Source organism: Pelophylax lessonae (genome assembly GCF_965119305.1).
Source record: "Pelophylax lessonae genome assembly, chromosome: 5".
NCBI classification, from domain to species: domain Eukaryota; kingdom Metazoa; phylum Chordata; class Amphibia; order Anura; family Ranidae; genus Pelophylax; species Pelophylax lessonae.
This window is the reverse complement of record NC_138772.1, coordinates 483,166,278-483,193,655: the sequence shown is the minus strand read 5'-3', so window position 1 is coordinate 483,193,655 and position 27,378 is coordinate 483,166,278. Positions and strand designations below refer to the sequence as shown.

General features: G+C 41.6%; 1 protein-coding gene across 1 annotated transcript in view; it reads left to right on the top strand.

Annotated features, from left to right (window-relative positions):
- Positions 1 to 27,378, top strand: part of STK3 (serine/threonine kinase 3) — a 450,433-nt gene that overhangs the window by 336,055 nt on the left and 87,000 nt on the right. Inside the window, exon 10 of the mRNA XM_082257854.1 lies at positions 11,767 to 11,942. Within this exon, the coding sequence (XP_082113980.1) occupies positions 11,767 to 11,942 (176 nt within the window). The remainder of the gene's footprint in view (positions 1 to 11,766; positions 11,943 to 27,378) is intronic.

Sequence of the window (27,378 nt, the reverse complement as noted above, 5' to 3'; positions counted from 1 at the left end):
AATTTTTTCAGTTGGGGCTTTTGCTCTGGCAATACCATTCTAGGGAGTTTTTCCTTACTTTTCCTTACTTTGGAGAGTGGCAGGTAAACAGCAAATTGCCATTTATGTTATTTGGTATTTCTTAAAGCGGAGTTCCAGCCTCACACACTCACCTGTCCAACGGTCCAGCGATGCGGCCGCCCGAAGCCTCGCTCTTCTCCCTCTCTGCTCTGCGACGCCGGCATCACTGGTGTGGGCACCCGGCTGTGACAGTTTGCGGCTTCACAGCCGGGTACACACTGCGCATGCGTGAGTTGCGCTATGCGTTGTGATTGGCCGGCAATCTTCTGGGACCTCTGACATGTCCCAGAAGATTGCAGGGAGGGAGGGGGAGAGGAGAACTTCCGCTCAGGGCGCGGCGGCGCTCCAAGCGGAAGTGGGAGCGGGTACATGTCAAAACTAGGTACCCACTCCCCCCCCAAAAAAATGACATGCCAAATGTGGCATGTCAGGGGGTTAGAACTACCTAAAGTGGAAGTTCCACTTTTTGGTGGAACTCCGCTTTAAACCCGGTTAAAAGGTTTCAATGTGGTACAAATAGTTCCTTTTAGAAGACCATTTTCACATTTGTTTCAGTAAAGAACCCTTTCCATATCTGTTGGTCAAGCATATTTTCATCCACAAACAAGGAGTTGTTTTATATCTTATGTGGTCATTTTAGTCCTTTGATATTTTATGGAGAAAGCAGGAGAGGTGGAAGCACTAGGAATCTCCAGAATAAGCTGTGACAGAACTGAGGACTGAGAAAGAGGTGTTAGATAACCCAAGGGTCACCTTTCACTAGGATCCACATATGACTTTCCCGATCATTTTAAGGTGCACTAAACCTATAACAGCTCTGTGATGAGAATACAAATTCTAAAAGCAGGTTGCTTTAGTGGAGTTAAAATAACCATTATATCTTTGTGTAGTAAGGATCTTGTATGAGGAAAATCTGGCATGTGTTGTGCATTCTGAGGACAAGCTAATTATAACTCTAATCACAAACAGTTACTAGTCTCTGTTTTCCTTGTTGTGTATCAGAAAGCTTTTCCACTAGACAGTTCTTTTTTTTTTTTTTTTAAATGCTCTTCTGCCTTCACATGCCATGTTCTTTCTCTGGGGACTTCAGAAGATGAGAGGCGCTGAAATTTTACTGAGAAGGTTTTCCAGGGGCATCTGTTACTTTTAGCCAACCTTGAGCAAGTTGAAGTATTATTCGCATGTAGTAAGATGTTTTATTGGCGATCTAGGGCAATCATTTTATCTTGAAGGTCATTACTTTGGAATCATTTCTATAAACTGGTACAAGTGAGAAAGGGGCAGTTTCTGACAGCAGTCATTCATTTTGTAGCATTCCCTGGAATAAAGGAAACAGGTGGTCATGCTCCCTTTGTTTCTCAGTGTAATGCATGCTGTTATAATCCGTAGACCTATAGATAATTTAGGATTATTTATTCTGTATATTACATATTCGTGGGAGCTGACAGATGTAAATTTCCAGCACCTGCTAGTAGGGTCTAGGAGTCTGCAGGCAATTCACGCATAGCAAGCCAAATTGGCTTTTTGTTGATAGCAAGACAAAAGCTGCCTTATTCATACTAAAATCGTACATCTGAATAAGCAGTTATTTTACAAAAATGTCTTTGTTTATTACAGGTATTTATATAGCGCCAACAATTTACATAGTACTTTACATATCGTACATTCACATCAGTCCCTGCCCTTAAGAAGCTTACCATCCTACATTCCTATGTACACAATTTAGGGCCAATATAGAAAGGCGCCAACTAACTTACCAGCAGGTCTTAGGCGTGTGGGAGGAAACACGAGTACCCATATTACCCATATTATTCCCTTATAATAACCTCCTGTAGGACTTCATTTAGGCTTCAAAACATTTACACACCTACATTTGATTTAAAAAGTCTACACACCTCTGTTAAAAGGTCAGGTTTCTGTGATGTAGAAAAATGAGACCAAGATAAATCATTTCACAACTTTTTTCCACCTTTAATGTGACCTAAAAACTGTACAACTCAATTGAAAAACAAACTGAAATATTTTTTTGGGGGGGGGGGGGGGGGGGACTAAAAAAACGAAAATAATGTGGTTGCATAAGTGTGCACACCCTCTTATAACTGTAGATGTAGTTGTGTTCAGAATTAAGCAATCATATTCAAACTCATGTTAAATAGGAGTCAGTACACACCTGCCATCATTTAAAGTGCCTCTAATTAACCTCAAATAAAGTTCAGCTGTTCTAGTAGGTCTTTCCTGACATTTACTTAGTCACATCCTACAGCAAAAGCCATAGAGGGTTCTCATGGTTATAAGGTATCAGTCAAGAGAAGGGTACAAAAGCATCTCCAAGGCATTAGATATACCATGGAACACGTGAAGACAGTCATCATCAAGTGGAGAAAATATGGCAACACAATGACTTTACCAAGAACTGGGCGTCCCTCCAAAATTGCTGAAAGGATGAGAAAAAAAAATGGTCAGGGAGGCTGCCAAGAGGCCTACAGCAACATTAAAGAATCTGCAGGAATATCTGGCAAGTACTGGCTGTGGGGTACATGTGACAACAATCTCCCGTATTCTTCATATGTCTGGGCTATGGGATAGAGTGGCAGGTTGGAAGCCTTTTCTTAGGAAGAAAAACATCCAAGCCCAGCTAAATTTTGCAAAAACACATCTGAAGTCTCCCATAAGCATGTGGGAAAATGTGTTCTGGTCTGATGAAACCAAGGTTGAACTTTTTGGCCATAATTCCAAAAGATAGGTTTGGCACAAAAACAATACTGCACATCACCAAAAGAACACCATACCCACAGTGAAGCATGGTGGTGGCAGCGCCATGCTTTGGGGCTGTTTTTCTTCAGCTGAAACAGGGGTCTTAGTCAAGGTAGAAGGAATTATGAACAGTTCCAAATACCAGTCAATATTGGCACAAGACCTTCAGGCTTTTGCTAGAAACCTGAACATGAAGAGGAACTTCATCTTTCAGTATGACAACGACCCAAAGCATACATCCAACTCAACAAAGGAATGGCTTCACCAGAATATGATTAAAGTTTTGGAATGGCCCAGCCAGTGCCCTGACCTGAATCTAAATAAAAGTCTGTGGGGTGATCTGAAGAGGGCTGTGCACAGGAGATGCCCCTGGAATCTGGCAGATTTTGAGTTTTTTTGCAAAGAAGAGTGGGCAAATATTGCCTAGTCAAGACGTGCCATGCTAATTGACTCATACCCCCAAAAGACTGAGTGCTGTAATAAAATCAAAAGGTGCTTCACCAAAGTATGTTTAAGGGTGTGAACACTTATGCAACCATGTTATTTTAACCACTTGCCGACCGCTCACTGAGCTGGTACTGCGGCAAAGGGGCTCGTTATCGTCCAACGACGTAGACCTACGTCGCCGGACTCCTTCCCTTGTGGGCGGTGCGCGCGCGCCGCCGGAGGCTCGCTCCCGGTGTATTCAGACACAGCGTGAGTCGGGCCAGGGGAGGAGAGGCAGTGATCACCGCCGCTCTTCCCCGATCGTCGGGGATCGAGTGAGGAGATCCGCCCGCTTGTGTAAACAAAGCGGGCGGATCTCCTATGTGACAGGCAGGGACAGATTACAGGATTCAGCATAGCTGAACCTGTGATCTGTGCCTGTGTCACACAGTCCCCTCCCCCCACACACGTCAGTAAGCACCAGGCATACAGTTAACCCCTTGATCACAAATAAAATTAACCCCTTCCCTGCCAGTGTCATTATTACAGTAACAGTGCATATTTATAGCACTGATTACTATAGTAATGTCACTGGTACCCCCAAAGTGTCAAAAATGTCAGTTAGGGGTCCGATCTGTCCGCCGCAATGTCACAGTCCCGCAAAAAAATCGCAGATCGTCGCTATTACTAGTTTAAAAGAAAAACAATAAAAATGACATAAATTTCCCGTAGTTAGTAGCTGCAATAACTTTTGCGTAAACCAATCAAAATACGCTTATTATGATTTTTTTTTTTTACCAAACATATGTAGCAGAAAACAAATTGGCCTAAAATGTTAAAAAAAATTAGATTTTTACATTGGGGGAGGGGGGGGGGGGGAATTCATATAAAAAATTTGAAAAATATTGTTATTTTTTCAAAATTGTCACTCTTTTTTTGTTTATAGCGCAAAAAGTAAAAATCGCACAGGTGATCAAATACCACCAAAAGAAAGCCCTATTTATGGGGAAAAAAAGGACATAAATTTAATTTGGGTATAGCATCGCACAACCGTGCAATTGTCTGTTAAAGTAACGCAGTGCCAAATCACAGAATATGGCCTGGTCAGGAATGGGGTAAAATCTTCCGGTCTTAAAGCGGTTAAAAATACGCTCATTGAGAATTTTTTTGTCAAAGACATGTAGCTAAATACATTTTGGCCTAAAGCCCCGTACACACGTAGCGATCGTCGGCCGAACGATTGGCCGTCTTTTGTCCAGGGCTGTCCTGTCGGTTGAAAACTGCAAAAGACTGCACACGAATTTTGTCGGCCAACAACAGCCGACTGCAGAAGTGATGTCATGTGATGGTTAACTTTCCGTGTGTTTTTTCTTCTCTGAGCATGCCCAGTCTTGCAAATCTGCTGATTGTCGGCCGAATTCTGTACTGACTGGCGAACAATCGGCCGTTCTGGTGACGGCCAACAAATATTTTAAAGTCTGCACGACAGATTGCGCTGTCGGAAACTTCATACTAACGCCTACAATCGGCTGATCGGTCGGCGGCCGAATATTTGCGGCCGACAATCGGTACGTGTGTACGAGGCTTCAATATATGACAAAAATTGAATATATTGGATATTTTTTTTAACTGTCAAAGTAGAAAAATATTGTTATTTTTTCAAAATTGTCGCTCTTTTTTTATTAATATCGCAAAAAATGAAAAGCACAGAGGTGATCAAATACCACCAAAAGAAAGCTCTGTTTGTGGGAAAAAAAGGACGTAAATTTAGTTTGGGTACGGCGTTGCATGACCGCGCAATTGTCAAAGTCGCACAGTGCCAAGTTGCAAAAAATGGCCTGGACGTAAAGCAGGAAAATCCTCCGGTGGTAAAGTGGTTAACTTCTCCCCCACCTAAAAGAATTCAGTTTTTTGTTCAAGTGAGTTGTACGGTTTATAGATCACATTAAAAGTGGAAAAAGTTCTGAAATTATTTATCTTTGACTCATTTTTTTACGTCACACAACCTGACATTTTATCAGGGGTGTGTAGACTTTTTAAATCCACTGTATATCTACTTCCCCTTTTATGTTCCTTCTGGAACTGTTTGATTGCCAAGGCCAACGTCTCAGTTTTCAAGCAGGAGTTGTTTATGGCAGTTTCTTCATTGATTTCTGTAGCAACTTCTTACAATGTACAGTTTAACTGAACTGTAACAAAGTTACACAATTGTAGCAGTTCGTGCAGATTACAGACTTGTTGCAAGGATATTGCACAGAGCAGCCCCATTCCTCTGGGGTTCCCCTGCCGGCGAAGTATGTTCCTCCTTTTCTCCATGTGCCCCCATTGCAAGCCAAGTGCTAGGGAGAGGCACATGTGTGTGCGTGCGTCTTCTGCACTTTGAATGGTTGTAGAGAAGACTGAAGTTAAACGGGTACAACTTATGTAGAAGGAATTGTTTCATTTCTGTGTATCACCTGAGGTCAGTCTCTTCATTGAATAAGGGTTAACAACCACTCTAAACATCGCAAGAATTTGTATATCGGCTAGGTGAAAAGATACTTTTCCTCCAGCAGTGGGACAGTGGATTATTAACCTCTTCGCACAGAAGAGTAAAACAAATCTAAATGCCTAAGCACATTTATTTCAACTTTGACATGTGTTCGTAAAACCGTTCATAACACAACTACTTTGTGCATCCAAGTGGATTATACCGCGTTTTTCCGGACAAACTGGGCTTTCATTTGGGGGTAAATGGTAATTGATTTTGGTAAACAAAAATCGCAATAAGCGTATTTTGATTGGTTTGCACAAAAGTTATTGCGTCTAACTACGGGAAAGATTTTTTTTGTTTTTTTTTTTTTACTAGTAATGGCTATCTGTGATATTTTTTTTTTTTTTGTGGGATTGCGACATTGCGGCGGACAGATCGGACCCCTGACATTTTTGACACTTTTGGGGGTACCATTAACATTACTACTGTAATCGGTGCTAAAAATATGCACTGTTACTGTAATAATGCCATTAGCAGGGAAGGGGTTAATACTATTAGTGATCAAGGGGTTAAATGTAAGCCTAGGGGAGTGATTCTAACTGGTCGGGGGGGGGGGGGTTGGGCTTGTGAGATCGTCACAGAGACATGTGATCCTATATAGCAGGATCACATAGCCTCTTCGATCACTTAAGGGAGAATGACGGACGGCTGTGTTTACATCAGCCATTCTTCTCTGTCAGCGGGGGGAGATCGCGAGTGGCCGGCAGCCATCGGAGCCGCCTGTCACACGCAATGGCTCCCCGGCTGACGAGCCTCCTTGAGCCCCCTTGAGTCTCCTGAGCGAGCGACGTAGTACTACATCAGTTTGCCCAGGAGCGGCCGCCTGCCGCAATAAATCTGCAGTGGGCGATCGTCAAATGGTTAATATTCTATTTTTATTATTCATTTATTTTTTACACACGCTTTTTTTTTCCTTTGCAAGAAGAGAGAGCGATACGAAGTATCTCTTCACTATTCACAGAGAGAGAAAACAGGGCGGGCTTCATAGTGACTGATCAGAGGCTGTCACAGCAATCAGGTGACATAAAATTGGTAGTTCTGGGTCCCTATCATTAATACGGGGCTGGGGCTCCCACTAGGACTCCTGTCTCTGTGCTGAGAGAGCCATGTGGCGGACTCCCAGCACAAAGGGAGATACACACAAATATGGAGCCCTACAGAAAAAAGCCCAGTTCAGTGGGGCTGCATATTTTGCATACAGTCACGTGAAGGGGTTAACATGTGGCACGTATCTGCAGGGACGTTGACTAAATCCTCATTCCACCCAACCGTTACTTTCCTGTCCTTCCACCTTTCCATTCCTAATTGCCAGTCTTTTCTTCCATAGAGGTCTCCCCCTCTTCACTGCCCTTTCCCCCTCGTACTTCACCGAAAGCTCGCTTGTTGATCAAATAGCAGAAAAGAAAAACACAACTGGGGCCTTAATTCCCCCCAGGCCTTCCTGAATGTTCTTACAACCTTTTCGGTATGGGTACAGAGATTCCCATGAAGGTATCGCTAGAATACAGTTCACATGACCTTATTTACCAGTTGACTGGAATGTATAGACTTGTGAATACGTTCTCCAGGTGAATACATTCTCCACACTCTCTGTATTAATCCATTTGTAAACTGAGGCTTTTGTTTCTGTGTAAAATAATTACAACAAAAAAAGTTTTTATAATTGCTTTGGTCCAGGAGTACACTTGTTTATAAAGCGTAACTCCACTTTCATTGGGAAAAAAAAAATAGCAGATAAAGAAAAAACAATATAGCGTATACAATTGCGACACAAATCATATTATCATTGAATGTTATTAAAAATTACCTTTCCTTTTCAATCTGCAGCTGTTGTAATTTTGTAAAAAAGCAATGCAGTATGGCTACCTGGAGCTGTTCTGTACACAGAATGTTTACTGACCACACCCCAGAAACATCATTTCCTGCTTGTGTGGCTCACTGATATTCCCAGAATTCTGCCTGAGATACAAGTCAGATTTCTGGCAAAAATGTCATTTTTGTTGATATACTCCCAGTAGGAACACGTCTAAAGGGATGCAGGCCCAGCAAATTTCCTCATTAGAGGCCTGCAGGTGCCACAGCTGATAGATAATTATGAAACCACTCCCATTTGACCCACTCAGTACAGAGGAACAAACAATGATTTCTTCAGAATAACAAAAGATAGGAATCTGCAACAAAGTTTGTTAAAGTCCTTGTAATGTACAGAGATCACTCAGAAGGGAATGTTTTTTTATCTCCACAAAAGTGGAGTTACGTTTTTAAGTATCAGCTGTTCTACAAATCGAAAATGATCTAATTGACCGTTTTTTTCATATGAACGGAAAATAGCTATTTTACTTTGGAGTAAGTTGAGATTGAACTCAAACAATAATACCCGCAATACCCTTGACTCCAAATACAGCTGCTGTACAAAAACACACAAAGTGTTTAACAGCGCTAAATATCTTATACCCTTTAATTAGTTATATGGTGCACTGTGTTCAACTACAAATACCTATGCTACATGTCTGTGTTGCTCACAGGTTGTATAAATCACTCCCCTTTGCATATACAGAAGGTAAAATAAGTATTGAACACGTCACCATTTTCTAGGTAAATATTTTTCTAAAGGTGCGATTTACATGAACTTTTAACCACATGTCGGTAACAACCCATGCAATCCATACATACAAAGAAACCAAAACAAGTAAGTTCAGAAATGATGTGTATTAAAATGGAATAACACAGGAAAAAAGTATAGAACATGCTAACTTTTTTAATACTTTGTACAAAATCCTTTGTTGGTAATGACAGCTTCAAGATGCCGCCTGTATGGGGAAACTAGTCACATGCATTGTAAGCAGTCTAAAAATCTTGAAGGTTCCATGAGCCTCTTCTTTGAGCCCTGATCTTTAGTTTTTTCCATAGATTTTCTATTGGATTCAGGTCAGGTGATTGGCTGGGCCATTCTAGTAGCTTTATTTTCTTTCTTTGATTCCAATTGAGAGTTTCCTTGGCTTTGTGTTTGGGATCATTGTCTTGCTGAAATGTCCACTCTCGTTTCATCTTCATCATCCCAGTACAAGTCACCGGAGTTTTATTAAGTATGTCTTGGTAAATTTTTCCATTTATCCTTCTTTGGATGATCTGAAGTTTGCCAGTACCGTATGCTGAAAAACAGCCCCACACCATGATGTTCCCATCTCCAAACTTCACTGTTGGTATGGTCTTTTATCTGGAAAAATGTTGTTCGATACCTTTTTTTTTTTTTTTTTTTTTTTTTTTTTTTTACTCGCTATATGTATGCTGCAATGTATACGTTTCACGTATAAATCAATAATTAGTTATATAAACGGATCACTCTCTTTTTAAATAAAGTGCTACAGTGTATAAATATCAGTCCCCTATTAATCAAGTTCATTCATAAATGATCAAATCTTATAAAAAACCAAAATGTCCAAATAAATGTGTCCACATAAAAATTATTGGAGAGGTTTGTTTCCATAAATTCCACTATACAAAGTGCTCATGTACATAAAGTTCCTTCAGTGCTTCAAATCCACCAACGTGGAACACCACCACTCACCAGATGGCCATGGCCTCTCATTTAAGAGGAAGGTCTAAATTTGCTTTTCCCTGAGGGGCTTATCATCCACGGCTTCTGCTTTACTCTCTCTCTCTCCATGTTCACCATAGCCATAGAATTAGAGGCAAAAGTTCTCCAATAGTGTAAAACCTTTTATTAACTTCAATATGTGACCTACATTAGTTATTACACTTACATTTCATTTAGCATTTTGCCCTACACCTGGACCTACTGTAAAAAAAAAAAAAAATCTCTTTTGTCATTTTTTTTTTTGCGGTACTGCGACATTGCGGCGGACAGATCGGACCCTTGACTGACATTTTTTACACTTTTGGGGTTACCAGTGACATTACTACTGTAATCAGTGCTATAAATATGCACTGTTACTGTAAAATTACACTGGCAGTGAAGGGGTTAACTTTTTTTGAGAGGGAGGGGTTATGTGTGTCCCTAGGGGCGTGATTCTAACTGTGATTGGCTGTGGCTTGAGGTGTAGGAACAGTGATCAACGGTCCTACATAGTAGAACCGTATGATCACTATTTCTACACAGGGGAGAATGACAGGTGGCTTGCCTTTCTCCCTCTCCCCCCGACGATCGCGAGTGACTGGCGGACATCGGGTCCGCCGGTCACACGCGCGGGGGGTCCGTGACCGTGCAGGTAAATAGTCGTGCGGCGGTCGGCAAGTGGTTAATGGTGTGTTATGCATCTCTGATCCTTACTATACCTACTTATATGTAAATGTTGACATGATTGTATGATAAGGCAGATAGAAATGTGGGAGGTGCACTATCCCATAGTAACCAGACAATTGCCTATGCATTGTGAAAGGTGCAATATACTGGACCAGATAACTGCACTTTGTACATCATGTCCTCTGATAACTGCCTTTTTATACTAGGCAGCCTGTCTCTTTAAAGCGCTTGTAATTTTTTTTTTTACTAAAATAATAAACCTTTTATACCTACCTGCTCAGTCCAAGGTTTTGCACATAGCAGCGCAGAACCTCCTCTCCTGGGTTCCCCCAACGGTGCTTTTCTCCATTTTCCACCATAAGAAGCTGCTTCCTATGGTGGCACACGTGCAGATTTTCTCACGAGCTGAGCTGTTTGCATCTATAGACACAGCACAGCTCAGCCACTCCCTCCTCACTGGATTTGATTGATAGTAGCAGGAGCCAATGGCTCACTGCTATTTATCTGCGCTGTGAGACTAGGGAGAAAGAGCAGTGCTGCTGCAGACAGGCACAGCGATAGATCAGTACAGGACGCAGGTATGGATTTAGGGGGAGAGGAACAACTTCTGAAAGTTTTTTTTTTTTTTTTTTTTTACCTTAATACATAGAATTTGAATTTAGAACCACTTTAATATTTAATGATTTTCACTATAATCAAAGTGAAAATCAAACCTTGAGAAGAATACAGGCATCATACCCTTAGACCCCGTTCACACTGGGGCGACCTGTCAGGCGACGTGGTCGCCTGACAGGTCGCCGTAGGTCGCCTACCATAGAGAAGCTGTGGACCCGTTCTAATAGGAGCGACACAAGTCGCTCCGACTTAGAAAAAGGGTCCGGAGCTTCTTTGGGGCGTCCCGGAGCGACCTGCATTGACTTCAATGTTATGAAGTCCGTGCTGGCCGCTCCGAGGTCGCGGTAGGAGCAGCGCACCGCGACTTGTGAGGTCGCCCTGGCAAGTCGGATCGCTCTAATGTGAACCGGCTCTTACTGTTTACTAGTTTAGGTTTTTCATACAGTCCTCATTGTACCGCATCAGTCAATATCATCAGCCTGCATTTTGTTGGTAATCTGGTGATGCTGGAACACTTTGTTGCCTCTCACCGAAAATGTAATTTAAAAAATGGCAATACAAGAAGTTTCTCTCAGCCTCCAGTAATGATAAAAAAATGCTTTGAAAATGTGAAACTCATCGGAGATGCAGGCAGTAGCAAAAGAGAGAGAGGAAATTACACTGCACAGGCTTCAGGTGTTATACCCCCATTGGCTTCCTATTGACCCTCCTTAGGCTGGCCATACACTATACAATTTTCTTGTTCAACTTTCCTTTAGATTTACCAAAACCATGTAATATAGGGTCAAACCTACAAACTTTCAATTTGTATGCAATCAGGCAGGCCCTTGTACTACATAGTTTAAGGTAAATCTAAAGGAAATTGAATAAGAAAATTGTATAGTGTATGGCCAGCCTTAGAGTAGCGTGTGCTTATTCTATAGGGGACTACCACTAACTCTTTGTAAGCATACTGAGCAAAATATCACTGAATCCTTTCATTTGTTGCTGAAATTACTCTAAACCTTTGGTTCATTAAAGTAGAAATAATCTTAAAATTTTGTGTTTTTACCGTAAATAATGTCTGTCTTGTGGCACTGATATACATGTAATCTTTTTTTTTTTTTTTTTCAAGGAAATGCAACTTCTCCTCAAGTGGCACGACCATCATTTATGGATTACTTTGATAAACAAGATTCCAAAAATAAGCCCCATGAAAACCACAACCAAAATGTCCATGACCAGTTCCATATATCCAAGAATGTGTTCCCTGACAACTGGAAAGTTCCTCCAGATGGTGACTTTGACTTTGTAAGTATTTGCAATATTTTCATTATTCGTTCTTGAATTCCTTTTTCTAGGAGATGGATTCATTTTTTTCTTTAAAGATGTGTTATTGAAAAGCCTTGGGGTTTTTTGCTCTGCGCATTGCAGTGGGTTGCTTGTAGCTCTAAAGGGCATTTGTCCTCCCATGGATTGTTCAGGTAATAATAGCTACCAGGTGAGTTCAAGTATGCAGGGCAAGGGACTGTGTTTGAAAGGGGAGATTTTTGCCAACAGTATAGAAAGGCATTTGTTATAGGAAACAAAAAAGTTAAGCTGTAGAAATGTATTTTACATAATCATTAAATATATTTTTGAAAATCAAACTAATGTTGCATTTGACTTATCAGGTTCTTCTAACTCCCTGTACAGCAGCATGCAGATTGGGAGAGGTATTAGTAACCAATCAGATGCATGTACTTCTGCAGAAAAATGATCATTCTAACTGGAGGAGAGAGGACAGGGATAACCTCATCAGTCTGCTTCTACTCCTTCACTGGCGTGAAGCCCTAAAATGTTACTAAACCCAGAACCTGCATTCACTATATCTGGTCTCCCACAGTACACAGAACATGGAAATAAAACTATTTTAGTAAATATAAACAGATAAATAACTTTTCTCAGCGAAATACCTTTTCTCATCAGCAGTATATAGCAGCCTTGTGACTTGTATCAGTTCCAAGTAAAGCTTTTAGCAGGAGTTTTCATTCTCCCCTGATCTTCTGTCTGGACAGTGCTGATTGGTCCTGAGCTGATCACATGCTCTCTCCCAAGAAATCTCTCTAGCAATACACACCAAACTGAGCATGTGCAGCCCATCCCCTGACTCTGTAAATATCAGGTTATTTTATGGAGACAGTGAAAGAAGAGGAGGATCGGAGAGACAGGATCAAACAGCCTTTATACACAATGCAAAGGATTAACCCTTTAGGTTCCACAGTGAATATGACAAGCATGCTTTACTGCATATACAGACTATTACTGTTGTGGGTTTAGTAACACTTTAAGGGCTGTTTATTTTTATTTGGAATTGTTTATAGTGGTAGTAAACTTAAAAAAAAAAAAAAAAAAAAAAGATACACTAGCCCCACCCCCCGCTTGTTAAAACCACAATGTGCTAGCATGCACTGCATACTAGTTCATTATGGCAGACTTACCTTACAAACGGAGCATTCCAGTGGCACGATTCTTGGGTCTTTCATCATTGCTCCGGTTTTCTTCTGGTTTTGTGCTCTCTGGCCATTTGAGTGGCTGGGCCACAATGACATTAGTTTCGTGCATGCGCACGGTAGCCTTTTTATTGGCATGGTACTCTCTGCTTCTATGGCACAGTCAATATTCTGTGCATTCAGAGAGCACTGTGCATGTGCCAATTATGTAATTGGCTTAAGCTGGTATTATCTACTAAGTTGAAGCTGTTTTAAAGGCACCAACAGGTAAGAATTTTTATAGCCTTACCTGTAGGACGTAGTCAAATTTTTGACTTTACTACTAATTTAATACAGGGTGCACCCATAGGAAATTCTTATCCTTAAAGCAGTTCTTTAAAAAAAAGTCAGCAGCTACAAATAATGTCGTTTGACTTTTTGTCTTTGAGTTTTAATAAAAGGATATTTACCTTTCCAGAGACCCAGAGCTGTCCTTATCCGAGCCGGCTCTTTTGCCGGCTTGGGGTGCAGGCGCCAGCATGTACAGTGGTGATCGAATGTTTGGGCACCCCAGGTAAAAATTTGTATTAATGTGCATAAAGAAGCCAAGGAATGATGGAAAAATCTCCAAAAGGCATCAAATTACAGATTAGACATTCTTATAATATGTCAACAAAAGTTAGATTTTATTTCCATCATTTACACTTTTAAAATAACAGAAAACAAAAAAATGGCAAAAGTTTGGGCACCCTGCAGAATTTATAGCGTGCACTGCCCCCTTTGCAAGGCTGAGACCTGCCAGTGTCATGGATTGTTCTCAATCATCGTCTGGGAAGACCAGGTGATGTCAATCTCAAAGGTTTTAAATGCCCAGACTCATCTGACCTTGCCCCAACAATCAGCACCATGGGATCTTCTAAGCTGTTGTCTAGAAAACTGAAAATAGTTGACGCTCACAAAGCTGGAGAAGGCTATAAGAAGATAGCAAAGCGTTTTCAGATGTCAATATCCTCTGTTCGGAATGTAATTAAGAAATGGCAGTCATCAGGAACAGTGGAAGTTAAAGGAAGATCTGGAAGACCAAGAAAAATATCAGACAGAACAGCTTGCAGGATTGTGAGAAAAACAATTCAAAACCCACGTTTGACTGCACGATCCCTCCAGAAAGATCTGGCAGACACTGGAGCTGTGGTACACTATTCCACTATAAAGAGATACTTGTACAAATATGGTCTTCATGGAAGAGTCATCAGAAGAAAACCTCTTCTACGTCCTCACCACAAAAATCAGCGTTCGAACTTTGCAAATGAACATATAGACAAGCCTGATGCATTTTGGAAACAAGTTCTGTGGACCGATGAGGTTAAAATTGAACTTTTTGGCCGGAATGAGCAAAGGTACGTTTGGTGAAGAAGGGGCATAGAATTTAATGAAAAGAACCTCTGTCCAACTGTTAAGCATGGGGGTGGATCAATCGTGCTTTGGGGTTGTATTGCAGCCAGTGGCACAGGGAACATCTCACAAGTAGAAGGAGAAATGGATTCAATAAAATTTCAGCAAATTTTGGATGGTAACTTGATGCCATCTGTGAAAAAGCTGAAGTTAAAGAGAGGATGGCTTGTACAAATGGATCCTAAACACACCTCGAAATCCATGGGGGATTACATCAAGAGGCATAAACTGAAGTTTTTTGCCATGGCCTTCACAATCTCCTGACCTCAACATAATTGAAAATCTATGGATAGACCTTAAAAGAGCAGTGCGTGACAGACAGCCCAGAAATCTCAAAGAACTGGAAGACTTTTGTAAGGAAGAATGGGCAAAGATACCTCAAACAAGAATTGAAAGACTCTTGGCTGGCTACAAAAAGCGTTTACAAGCTGTGATACTTGCCAAGGGGGGCAGTACAAGATATTCTGTTATTTTGAAAGTGTAAATGTTGGAAATAAAATCTTACTTTTGTTAACATATTATAAGAATGTCTAATCTGTAATTTGATGCCTTTTGGAGATTTTTCCATCTTTCCTTGGCTTCTTTATGCACATTAATACAAATGTTTATCTGAGGTGCCCAAACTTTCGATCACCACTGTATACTTTGTGAAGCCGGCTGTGACGTCTTGTGGCTCCACAGCCAGCTTCTCACTGATCGAGCTGCGCTGCACTTGGGAATGGTCTCACAGCTTTCTGGGACCTGTAATGTGTCCCAGAAGGCTGCGAGGAAAGGGTGGGGGAGGTGGTTGACCGGAAGTAGGAGGGGGTACCTGTCAAAACTAGGTACTCGCTCCCCCCCCCAAAAAAAAAAAACAGTGCCAAAACTTAGAGAGTGGGGAGGAGACAGACAAGCGCAACTTCCCCTTTTGGATGTGGTTCCACTTTAAGTGCCTATTTATAAGTGCAGTAGCCCAGGGCAGCCAATTATATAATCCCTCCTGTACTCTGATATGGATTCTGATTGGTCTGTGTGGATTACTGCACTTAAAGCTCCACTCTAGCTAAAACCTTATATTTTGTTCTGGATAGAGTAGGAAAGAGTTAGAGCCTCGGTCAGTTTTTATTGCTGTCCAGAACATTAAGTGATGGGAAACTTCTTCAATGGGGACTTAGTCAAAAATAAAAGCTTGACAGAAATATTATCTGTTCCCAGCTATTTCCAAAACTAAAAAGAGAGAACATTTTGGCTGGAGTTAGGCCTTTTGGCACTTTCTCTCTCTTTTCTAACGTGTAGTTTGTTTAAATGGAATGTACTTTTATACAAAACACCATCCTTTTATAAATGCTCAGTCATGCATATTATCACCCAGGCCGTCTTCTAGCTCTTGCATATGTAAAGCAGCTGATACTTGGTGATACTTTCATAAAACCGTAGACTGCGGGTAGATTTCTAGCATCCCCAGTAAGAACATCTGTAAGTGCAGATCATTTTGTTGATGAGAAAGACAGTTTGCACTTTAAATTGTCAACTTTTTTAAAATGTATGAATATTTTAAACTCGTGCCATACTGACTGTGAAACATTTATGAGAATTGTACATAACTGAGAGAATTACAAAATGACATTGACGTTTCCGGATAACAATCTACTGTCTTATCTCAAAACTACTTGTAATCAAAAACTACAGGATTTTTATTAAGTTATTGTAATATTTTCTTTAAATTAATTGTTGGTTCGTCTTTTTCTTTCTTACATGTATGCTGTTGTTTTATTTCTTGTCAATTTATTTCTTGAGTTTCTGTTTGCATTACACTCCTTGCCTCCTGATCTCAGCCTGAAACTATTTTAAATTCCAGGGTTATGTAGGCTGCCATTGGTGACCTCCTCTGAAAATGCTAGTTGCCTGACTGCAAAACAAGATGGGATAAATGAGGGTGTGTGAAAAACAGCCGATCCCTAGTTTGAAATACTTACCCACCAGTCTGCTAACAAACCAAAATAAACCTGTCTAACAAATAAGTTAAAAGCAGGAGTTTAGTTAACACATATTTGCAAATGCATGCGGAAGCTGCAAGGCCAGCGACAAGGCATCCTGCGTTCTTGCAGAACCTAACACTAAATAACACTGCTCAACCTGAGTGTATAAGTGTCTTCACAAAGGGAAGTACATGCTTGCTAATAGGTGGATTGGAAACAGATGGGATTGGAGAACGCCCAATCCTCCCCCACCTGCTCCAATCCACGACTGGCAACGAAAAACGCATGGCTGCACAAAAAAGCCATGGGGTGCAAACTAAATGTGATCAGCTGGGAGACACACACCCACATCCCTTTAGTAAAGATGCCAAAGGCAAATGGGGACTTTGAGTGAGACACCCGCCTGTAAAGCAAGCGTCTCCATCCCTAGTAAGATACAAGAAATGGGCAATTTGGGACTTTATATGAGAACTGGCGAGCACTGCACAGTGTCTCCATCCCTGTCAATTGAAAAACAAGATGGGATAAATGAGGGTGTGTGAAAAACAGCCGATCCCTAGTTTGAAATACTTACCCACCAGTCTGCTAACAAACCAAAACAAACCTGTCTAACAAATAAGTTAAAAGCAGGAGTTTAGTTAACACATATTTGCAAATGCATGCGGAAGCTGCAAGGCCAGCGACAAGTTGCCTGACTGCTTCTGGCTTTATTATGTTCTGAGTTAGTGACCTGGAACAAGCATGCAGCCAGCAGAGTCATGGGTCTTGATACAGTGCCTTGCGAAAGTGTTCAGCCCCCTTGAACTTTGCGACCTTTTGCCACATTTCAGGCTTCAAACATAAAGATATAAAACTGTCATTTTTTTTTTTGTAAGAATCAACAACAAGTGGGACACAATCGTGAAGTGAAACGAAATGTATTGGATATTTCAAACTTTGTTAACAAATATAAAACTGAAAAATTGGGCGTGCAAAATTATTCAGCCCCTTTACTTTCAGTGCAGCAAACTCTCTCCAGAAGTTCAGTGAGGATCTCTGAATGATCCAATGTTGACCTAAATGACTAATGATGATAAATAGAATCCACCTGTGTGTAATCAAGTCTCCGTATAAATGCACCTGCACTGTGATAGTCTCAGAGGTCCGTTTAAATCGCAGATAGCATCATGAAGAACAAGGAACACAACAGGCAGGTCCGAGATACTGTTGTGGAGAAGTTTAAAGCCGGATTTGGTTACAAAAAGATTTCCCAAGCTTTAAACATCTCGAGGAGCACTATGTAAAACTGATAGAGACATACCCCAAGCGACTTACAGCTGTAATCGCAGCAAAAGGTGGCGCTACAAAGTATTAACTTAAGGGGGCTGAATAATTTTGCACACCCAATTTTTCAGTTTTTTATTTGTTAAAAAAGTTTGAAATATCCAATAAATTTCGTTCCACTTCATGATTGTGTCCCACTTGTTGTTGATTCTTCACAAAAAATTACAGTTTTATATCTTTATGTTTGAAGCCTGAAATGTGGCAAAAGGTCAAATAGTTTAAGGGAGCCGAATACTTTCGCAAGGCACTGTATGTTGTTCTAGGTCAGTGACTGATAGTGTATTGAAACGTTAAATGTAAAAGTCAAGGTATTCCTTCCAGCACTGCTTGGCAAAATCCAGATCTGTTCCTATCGTTTTTCATCATTTGAAATCCTCCCTAAAGGATAAGTTCACCTTTGGGAACATTTTCCAGGTTCCACCCATTTTTAGGGTGTAACATGTTCCTAATGCTGCAGGCACTGCCCAATCCCCTCTCTCCCTGTGAAAGCAGTATGGGGAGAAGTTCCCCATACTAGCTGTCACTTTTTGAAATGGGCACGGCCATGGGTTGAGGGGTGGATGACTGTGTGCAGAAATGTTCACGCTGCCGTTACTGGGCAAAGTGCCTGTGTCTCCTTGAAGGGAATTTCTGCTTAATTTAAAGTGATTGTAAATGATCACCTTGAAAAACAACCCATTCAGTGTAAAATTGAAATGAAAAGCAAACATTTTTGTATAGATTTTTTTAAAAAACATCATAAATACCGATTTCCCCTTTATTATAAATGATCATATTCTTTCTGTTCTCTCCTGCATAAGTGCTGGATGGAGGAGAAGCAGCAGTACACTGAGCTTCCCAGTAAATGCTTCCCAGTAAATGGGCGTCGAGACAAGTCAGATCATTGGAGGAGAGCAGACTGAGTTAAGCCCCATACACACGCACCGAATGTTGGCCGTAAATTTTCGGCCAACGTCCGATCGGCCGATTGTCGGCTTGTTAGTATGATGCTTCCGACAACCGACTTCGACTTTTCGGCCGAACAAAATCTGGTGTGCATGCTATAAAATTTTTGTTGGCCGTCAGCAGAACGGCCGATTGTTCCTCAGTCAGTACAGATTTTGGCCGACAAAAATGTGATGATCAAGACTGGGCATGCTCAGAGAAGAAAAAACACACGAAAAGTAAACCAGCACATGACATCACTTCTGAAGTTGGTTGTTGTTGGCCGACAAAATTCATGTGCAGTCTAGAGCACATTTCAACCAACACAACAACACTGGAAAAAAGACGGCCGATCGGTCGGCCAACAATCGGTGCGTGTGTACGAGGCTTTACCAGCATAGCTGGAGAACTGCCCATTGTGTGCTCTCCTGCTTAGATTGGTCAGTTTTTAATAGGAAAGCAAAGGGTCTGCCAGGAACACCAGGGATTTCACACAAAGGAAGCAATACAAAGAGAACAGGATACTTTCTCATACAAGTACATGGTAGCACATATTAGGAATATGAAGTTTTGGGGTAACAAATTATTATTAGTATACAGGATTTATATAGCGCCAACAGTTTGCGCAGCCCTTTACAATGTGAGGGAAGACAATACAGTTACAATACAATTCAATACAGGAGGATTTAGAGGGCCCTGCTCGTTAGAGCTTACAATCTAGAAGATGTTTTAAGTTTAAGTTTGAAATTTCTTGAAGCTGATTATTTTCTGTAACATTATTACTGCCGATTTGTTATGGATCTGATATTTTTTATGTGTGCCTTTTCTTTGTACATTTATTATTAAAATGCTTATCCAATTCCATAATTTAAAGCCATCAGTATTACAATCAAATTAAATTGTAAGGATTCTCATACACCTGAGGGATTTCCATCCCTGGAATGATTGAATCAGTTAGTTATAGCTGCAGCAGAGGTAGAAGAAATAGCAAAGGTTTACTACGTTCTATCAGCCTGCTCAGCACAAGCAGTACCATGTGGAATGGAAATCTGTTTATTGCAGCAACACCAGTGTAATGATTTCTGTCACTTTGATGGAACTATTTCCAAGCGGCCATGGTTTCCAGATTGTTTGGCATTAGACTCGAATGTGCACATCTTTAAGATTTCTTTCTTTTTTTTTTGTTCAGTAAGCTTCCTGTTTTAAGTACACAAATTTGAAGTCCTCTAAAGATTTTGGAATGGTAACAAAACTTGAAAGAACCATCTGTTAAGCGAGACAGAATATTTAAGTGTTCTAATGAGCAGAGGAAATAAATTAGAAACATGGCTGACTGAGATGAGAAACACGGGAGTTGTGACCTTAAGCTAAGGTTGCCACTCAGGGCTGCAGTCTTCTAGAGGAATGTGGAACATGGAGGCTACTGGTTACGAAGCATGTGGAGATGTTCTTGCTGTATGTGATTAATAAAGAATCGCCAAACCTTGGCCCGGGTACAGCAAAAACTCTAATTGCAGATTTAGTTTATTCAACTTTAATTGCAAAGCATCACTTTTTCCACTCCGCTGAGCTTTGTGTAGACCACTGGCAATATAAATATTTATTAGGAGACCTAGCACCCTTGTGGTATGTCTTTAATTCCCTGCCTAATTACTTATGTTGCATGCCTGCAGCAAGTTTTGCGAGTTTGTTATGCTGCCTGTTGGAGGATGACTGCCTTTGGGCAAGAGGGTTTAAAATGAATTGGCTCAAGCTACTGTAGCAGCAGCTTCACGTTTTAGGTGACTGTAGACTGGTAGATCACTCTCTAAAGAAGGGGTGTCATACTCAACTTCATTGCAGGCTGCATCAGCATTATGGTTGCCGTCAAAGGGCTGCTTGTATCTGTAAGACTATGTAAATATATCTTGTCTTTATTAAATTATATAATTGCCTTTTCATTCAATTATTACTGATTTTAGTAGTAATTTAGGAATTAAAGTGGAGTTCCGGCCTATTTTGCAACTTTAGTGATTCCTGGAGTGCTCGCTATGCTGATCAACAATCGGGCATTTTCAATTTTTTTTTGGGGGGTCCCTTACCTTATTTTCAGGGCATTTTTGATTGTACTTCCTCCTTCTCCCCCCTCTGTGGCTGGGGCCACCGACATCACTTCCGCCTTTGCATTGCATCCTGGGAGCTGTTTGTCATCACTCCCAGGAGGCTGGAATCAGGAAGAACTCCCAGAACACTCCCTGGAATCAGGAAGAAGGACACAGCAGATTACACTGCGGCTTCAGATGCCCACATCCAAGATGGCCGCGCCCAAAAAGCGTTTTTAAAAGTAAGATTTTGACAAAAATCCAATACTGTACAACTTGTAAGTATGAGAATAGCGGTTCTGTAAAGGGCGATGGATTAGTATTATTGGGGTATTTTTAGTTAAAAAAGGTATTTGAGGCCGGAACTCCGCTTTAAGCTGTGAAGGGCAGTTGCAGACTGGCACATAGTCTACCCATGCTTCTGTAGCAGATTATGCAAGGCTGAAAAGGAGGGTCCCACACCACTTCCATGATCCGCAAGAAACTTTATTGCAGACTGCACATACAGAACATAGTGCTGTCTGAGCATTCTCTTATAAAGTTTCTTGTGGATGATACCAGCTGAGTGCAACTCTCCTTTTCAACTGGCACAGAATTTTAGTATTCTCACCCCTTACATCGGAAGTCAAGAGTCCTCCACCCTCACCTACAACACAGTGCAGTGCATCCACCTTGTGCAGCTGCTTAGAGGAAGCTGGGGGCATAGCTAGGAAACAGAGTGCAGAGTCTGGAGGATGACCAGAGGAAGGCTGGAGTCAACTGCTAGAGTCTACTGAATGTTGAGGCCAGGGGAGGCAGAAACATGGTGGTGCTGTGGGTGAGGAGTTCTGTCCTTTCTGCTGCTGACTGCTGAAACCAGGTGTGGAGGGGGGTGCCACAGCTGCAGGAGAGATACGAGGCCCCATGAAATGGCCTGGAGGGTCGGATTTGGCCAAAGGGCCTTGTGTTTGATATGTGCTATAAGGCCTCGTTCACATGGGGCATACTATACACCAGTACAATGGCATCATTTTTCCACTCAAGGATGCACAGATGTTTCAGGCCATGTGCCTCAACTGGTCACTCTTAGACCTCAAGGTTTTTTATGCATCCCTGTGCAGGCAGTCCCATTCAGGTCATTTGGGATGCAGCGCCTGCACAGACACAGCTGCTGCTCCCAATTTGTAATTTGTGCATGTTCTCGAACTCACGCTATCTGATTGGGGACACACCCCCCCAACCAATATCCAGTTGGGAGCTGCAGCTGTGTCAATGCAAGCGCTGCATTCCTATTGACTTAAATTGGGCTGCCTGCATGGGGATGCATGAAACACCTGTGCATCCTCGTGCAGGTAAACATGGCACTCACACGGGGCTACGCTACAGTTCGCCCCATGTGAATGAGGCCTAAGAGTGACCAAAACTAAATTGACAGGTGCCACTCAAGGCTCCATCGGTTCTTCTTGTGTAGGAACCGCTTGGAATGTAGATCACACAGAGCTTCTCTTGGCTCTAGACATTTAATGGAAAAGGGAAAACTCCTGGAAGTCACACATCTCTGCAAAACCCCATACACCTTTCCACAAGTTTTTGCAGAGATGTGCGACTTCCAGGACTTTTCCACTGGGAGTGACCAGTCAGAGTACATGGCTCTGAAAGTGTTTGTAACTCTATGGAGAAAATTAACTGTACATCAGTTTGAGTTCATGAACAGTTCCTATACTTGTACATGCTCATTTTACTCTGCTCACTGTTCTGGAATTTGTCACATTACAGATTTGATGCAGTGAATGTGCAGCCTATAAGATTCTTGTACTAAATATTGCAGGGGTAACCAGCCGTAATAGCTCAGCAGCCTTGTCCTATTATAGCAAAACCTTAGTTGTGACTGCTTTTCAACCTTAGCAGTTCGAACTGAGCATATGCTGAAAAAAACCCACAACCAGAACTTACCTTATCTAAAGATAAATTGTCATTTGATCAGCAAATCTATATAGGCAGCTGATATTGTTTGTATATCTTGAGTTTTACTGTTAAGCTAAGATTGATTTTGCCACTCCTATCTCCCTGGTGGTCCTTTAATAGGATTTGCAGCCTCATTGGCTAGTGACAATACAGGAGCCAAAGTACTAGACATCATTGCCTGTGGTCTCCTTGTTGCTAAGCTCTTCTTCTTACTTATTTACCATATCTTGCTCTACACTGTGCAAAGGCGGTCATATTAGTGGAAGCAGGGCTTTACTTCCTCACGTCAGAGTCTCCAGCAAGGGGAACAGTCTTCATTACTGTATTTGCAACACCGAATCTGACTCCAAATCTCCTAATGCTTAGTACAAACAATGAGAAATTTTGACGAAAAATTCTACTTACGGAGTGATCGTCCGATAATCTGATTATTAGTACACAACTTTTGAAAGCCGATCACGACTATTCTTGCGATATTATCTATAATAAAACATTCTAAGGAAATTGCGTTGCATTCCCTGGATGTGGTTTGGGCTATTCGTACCTGGCAACTACGGGGTCTTTTAGGAAGTCAGACTCACTATTTGTGCCTATGGATGGGCCTCGAAAAGGACTATCCGCTTCTTCTGCGACCATTTCTAGATGGATCAGACAGACGGTGACTCAGGCCTATTCGAATAAGGGTCAGGTTCCTCCTTTTCCTTTGAAGGTACACTCTACACGGGCACTTAGTGCTTCTTGGGCCTTCCGTCATCAGGCGTCAGTGACTCAGATGTGCAAGGCGGCTACTTGGTCGTTGTACACACTTTCACAAAATTTTATAAAGTGGATGTGTTGCCATCTGCGGATGCCTTTTTTGGCCGCAAGGTTTGGCAGGCTGCTGTTTAGGGGGCTTGTTCCCTTTTTGGGGTTGTAATGTTTTTCAGGTGGGCTCTATTTGTTTTGGTTGAGCTCCTGTTACCTGATTGGCTACAGTTTAGCCTTGGGAATTTATTCTTGCTGTTCCCACCCCTCATGTTTGACACTGCTTTGGGACGTCCTGATAGTCAATTAGTGTCTACATTTTCAGCTGCAATGTCGCAGTCCCGCTATAAATCTCTGATCACCACCATTTCTAGTATAAAAAAAAAAAATAATTCCATAAATATAGCCCATTGTTTGTAGACACTATAACGTTCGCGTAAACCAATCAATATATGCTTATTGGGTTTTTTTTTTTAACCAAAAACGTAGCAGAATATATATTGGCCTAAATTTATGAAGACCTTTTTTAATTTTTATTTTTTTGGATATATTTTATAGTAGAAAGTAAAAAAAATATATATTTTTTTAAATTTGTCGGTCTTTTTTTTGTTTATAGTGCATAAAATAAAAAACTGAGTGATCAAATACCACCAAAAGAAAGCTCTACAGTATATGTGAGAAAAAAAGACATACATTTTTTGGGTACAGCGTCGCAAGACTGCGCGTTTGTCAGTTAAAATACAGCAGTGCCTTATAGCAAAAAATGCCCTGGTCATGAAGGAGGGTAAATCTTCCAGAGGTCAAGTGGTTAAGGGGGGTACAGAAAGCAATAAAAACTGACAGGTGTTCTAATCTCTCTCCACTCTATCCAAAACGGAAAAAAAGTTTTCCCTTGAGCCCTTATTCACATTGGAGCGATTTGACAGGTCAAACGCATGACAAGTTGCAGCCTATTGCCAGCAATGGCACTGTTCCAATCGTTGCAACGCCGACTTTGCAGCACCACACCGATTTGCAAAAGTAGTTCCTGCACTAATTTTGGCAATTTCGGTTGCGACTTCAATGGACATCTGTGCAGGAAGCCGCACTGATGTCTTTCAAGTCGCACCTGAAGTCACACTGAAATACGGCTTTGAAATTGCACGATTTCAAAGCTGCATTCAACGTGAATGAGGGCTTAGTTATACTTAAAGCTTGCAGGTGAAAAGCCTTTGCTCCTCAGAAAGGTATTGCGTTGTTTGCTATAGTGTTTTTCTAAATGGAATAAAGAGACAAATGAAGTGACCTGGAACACTGCGAAGTCAAAAACAAAGAGAAACTCAAAGGAACATTTTGTTTTGATTCCTAAATACTGTCTTAAATCAAACATTACGACTCTAGTTGTACCAAATGTATGTCACAGTAATTATGTCATTTTAGGGAAATGTGGAGAATATGCAGCAGCTGCTAGAAAACATCAGCAGATCAAACCTCCCAGTAATAAATAGTCCGGAAGCCTGCTGCTTAGCAGAATATTCCATTGTCTGGTTTGGTCAGGACTGACGGCACTGTGCAGTCAGCTGACCGGCTCTGTTCGTACGGTTATTAGAACTTGTTGGCATCCACTTAAGGTCATAATTTATATTTACAGAGGGAATATAATCCATGTCAGTGGGGACTTTTGGCTTTACTTGTTGAACTGCTGTTTTTTGTAGGTTTGTATGAACATGGAAGCATTGTTAATAATGGTTACTGTATCATTTTTTTTTTTTTGTAGGTTGGGCAGCTCTTAACCACTTAAGCCCCGGAAGATTTTACCCCCTTCCTGACCAGGGCCTATTTTGCGATTCGGCACTGCGTGGTTTTAACTGACAATTGCGCGGTCGTGCGATGCTGTACCTAAACGAATTTGGCGTCCTTTTTTTCCCACATGTGATTTTTTGATCATGCGCTATAAACAAAAAAGAGCGTCAATTTTGCAAAAATAACAATATTTTTCACATTTTTTATATGAAATCCCCAAAAAAAATGTAAAAATCTAAATTTTGATCACCATTCTTACACAAGGGAGAATGACAGGCGGCTTTGTTTACACTAGCCGCCTGCCTTTCTCCCGCTGTCACGGACGATCGCGAGTGCCCGGCGGACATCGGGTCCGCCGGGCACACACGCAGGGGGGGTCCGTGACGGAGCGGGAGCGCGCATCCGGTGGCGCACGCTTCGCTCCCAAAACCCTTACAGGCTAGCGATGTAGCCCTACGTCGCTCTGCCTGTGAGGGGCTGACTGGCGACGTAAATAGTTGTGCAGCAGTCGGCAAGTGGTTAATTTTTGCAGTTTTATAGTTGACTGGACATTGCACAAACATTGTCAACAAAAGGTTGAAATTTCCTGATTTTAGTCTGCTTCTGGGTTTTAAAGCTTAGGCCCCTTTCACACGGGCACTTCTGTCAAGCAGAATCTGCTTGCTCTATAGGGGGATCTCTCCGCTGATCCCCAATGAGCAGGAGGATGGCACAGCCCGCAGGACACAGCCCGCTCTCGTCTATGGGGCAATCTAATGGGAATGGACCGCCTGTGCTTTTCCATCAGATGCCATCCGATCCGCCAAACGGATGAAGAATAGGTCCCACTTTTGTCTGTTTTTGGCAGACAGGTTTGGATTAGATTGGATGGTGGCGGGTGTTAGCAGATGCCCCTCAATAGAAGAAACTGGAGGGTCTGATCAGGTCCACCTGAAAAGCGGACAGGCGGAACTGATCGGATCACCTGTTTGAAAAGGGCTTTATAGTTCTTCAGGGTGTCCAGTAGTACATAAACTAAACTTTCCAGCTTTCCAGGAAAGTGCATGGTTTTTCATTGTATGACCTTTTTTCAGCTGAGTAGAGATATTGGGGGGTGGGAGGGATTTACTAAAACTGGAGTGCAAAATCTGGTGCAGCTCTGCCTAGAAACCAGGTTTTATTGTCAAAGCTTAATTGAACAAGCTGAAGTTAGAAGCTGATTGGCTGCCATGCATAGCTCTACCAGATTTTGCACTCTCCAGTTTTGGTAAATCAACCCCAGTGTGTTTATATCATGTTGTCATAATTATCTAAAGTTTTATCTTTACTTATGTTTATTCATGGAAAAACTGGATGATGCATACAATCATTTCACAAATGTAATGTGAAGAATATGGAGACTGCCATTGCTGTTTCTGAAATTGGCAATTGACTTACCTTCATGCTGATCCAGTGGTTTCCGTACCTTTTGGTTACTGACCTGCAATAAGTATTCCATTGGAGTCTGGGATAACCTGCAGACATTCTATTATTCCCTTACCTGAACATAAGTGGCTGGATCTAGATAATGTTATCTTATGTCTGTGTTTGGGGTCATTCCCACGCACAGCCTGACTGTTGGTTTACTTGTATGAGCCCCAAATCAAGGGAAAGTGGTATCAGCAGAGGCGCCCGAATGTGAAGGAGAAGCTGAGAAATGGATTACCGGTACCATAGGATGGAAGGCACAAGCTGATGCTAAGGTCAGAAGAGTTGCATGCATCACTGTCTGTGGCAAAACCTCTATGGCTAAAGTATTTGGTGAAACCCTAAATAAAAGTCAGGATCCTGATAGACAATCCTTAGAGTTATACATCCAGGTATTTGCCTTTGGTCTCATAACATCTCCAAGTTGCAAAGGAGGTTGAGGCTGGAGGACTTTGCTGCGGTGTGATCACAGTCTTTTATGCACCATCCTGTAGTGCCACGAAACGCACTTACGATATTTGATACTATACTGCGAGCTATAAATATCGAATCAATGAAGAGTGCATATCTCATTCAGATCAGCCCACCAAGCATCAAGAGCAACTTTGCTTGAGCGCAGGGA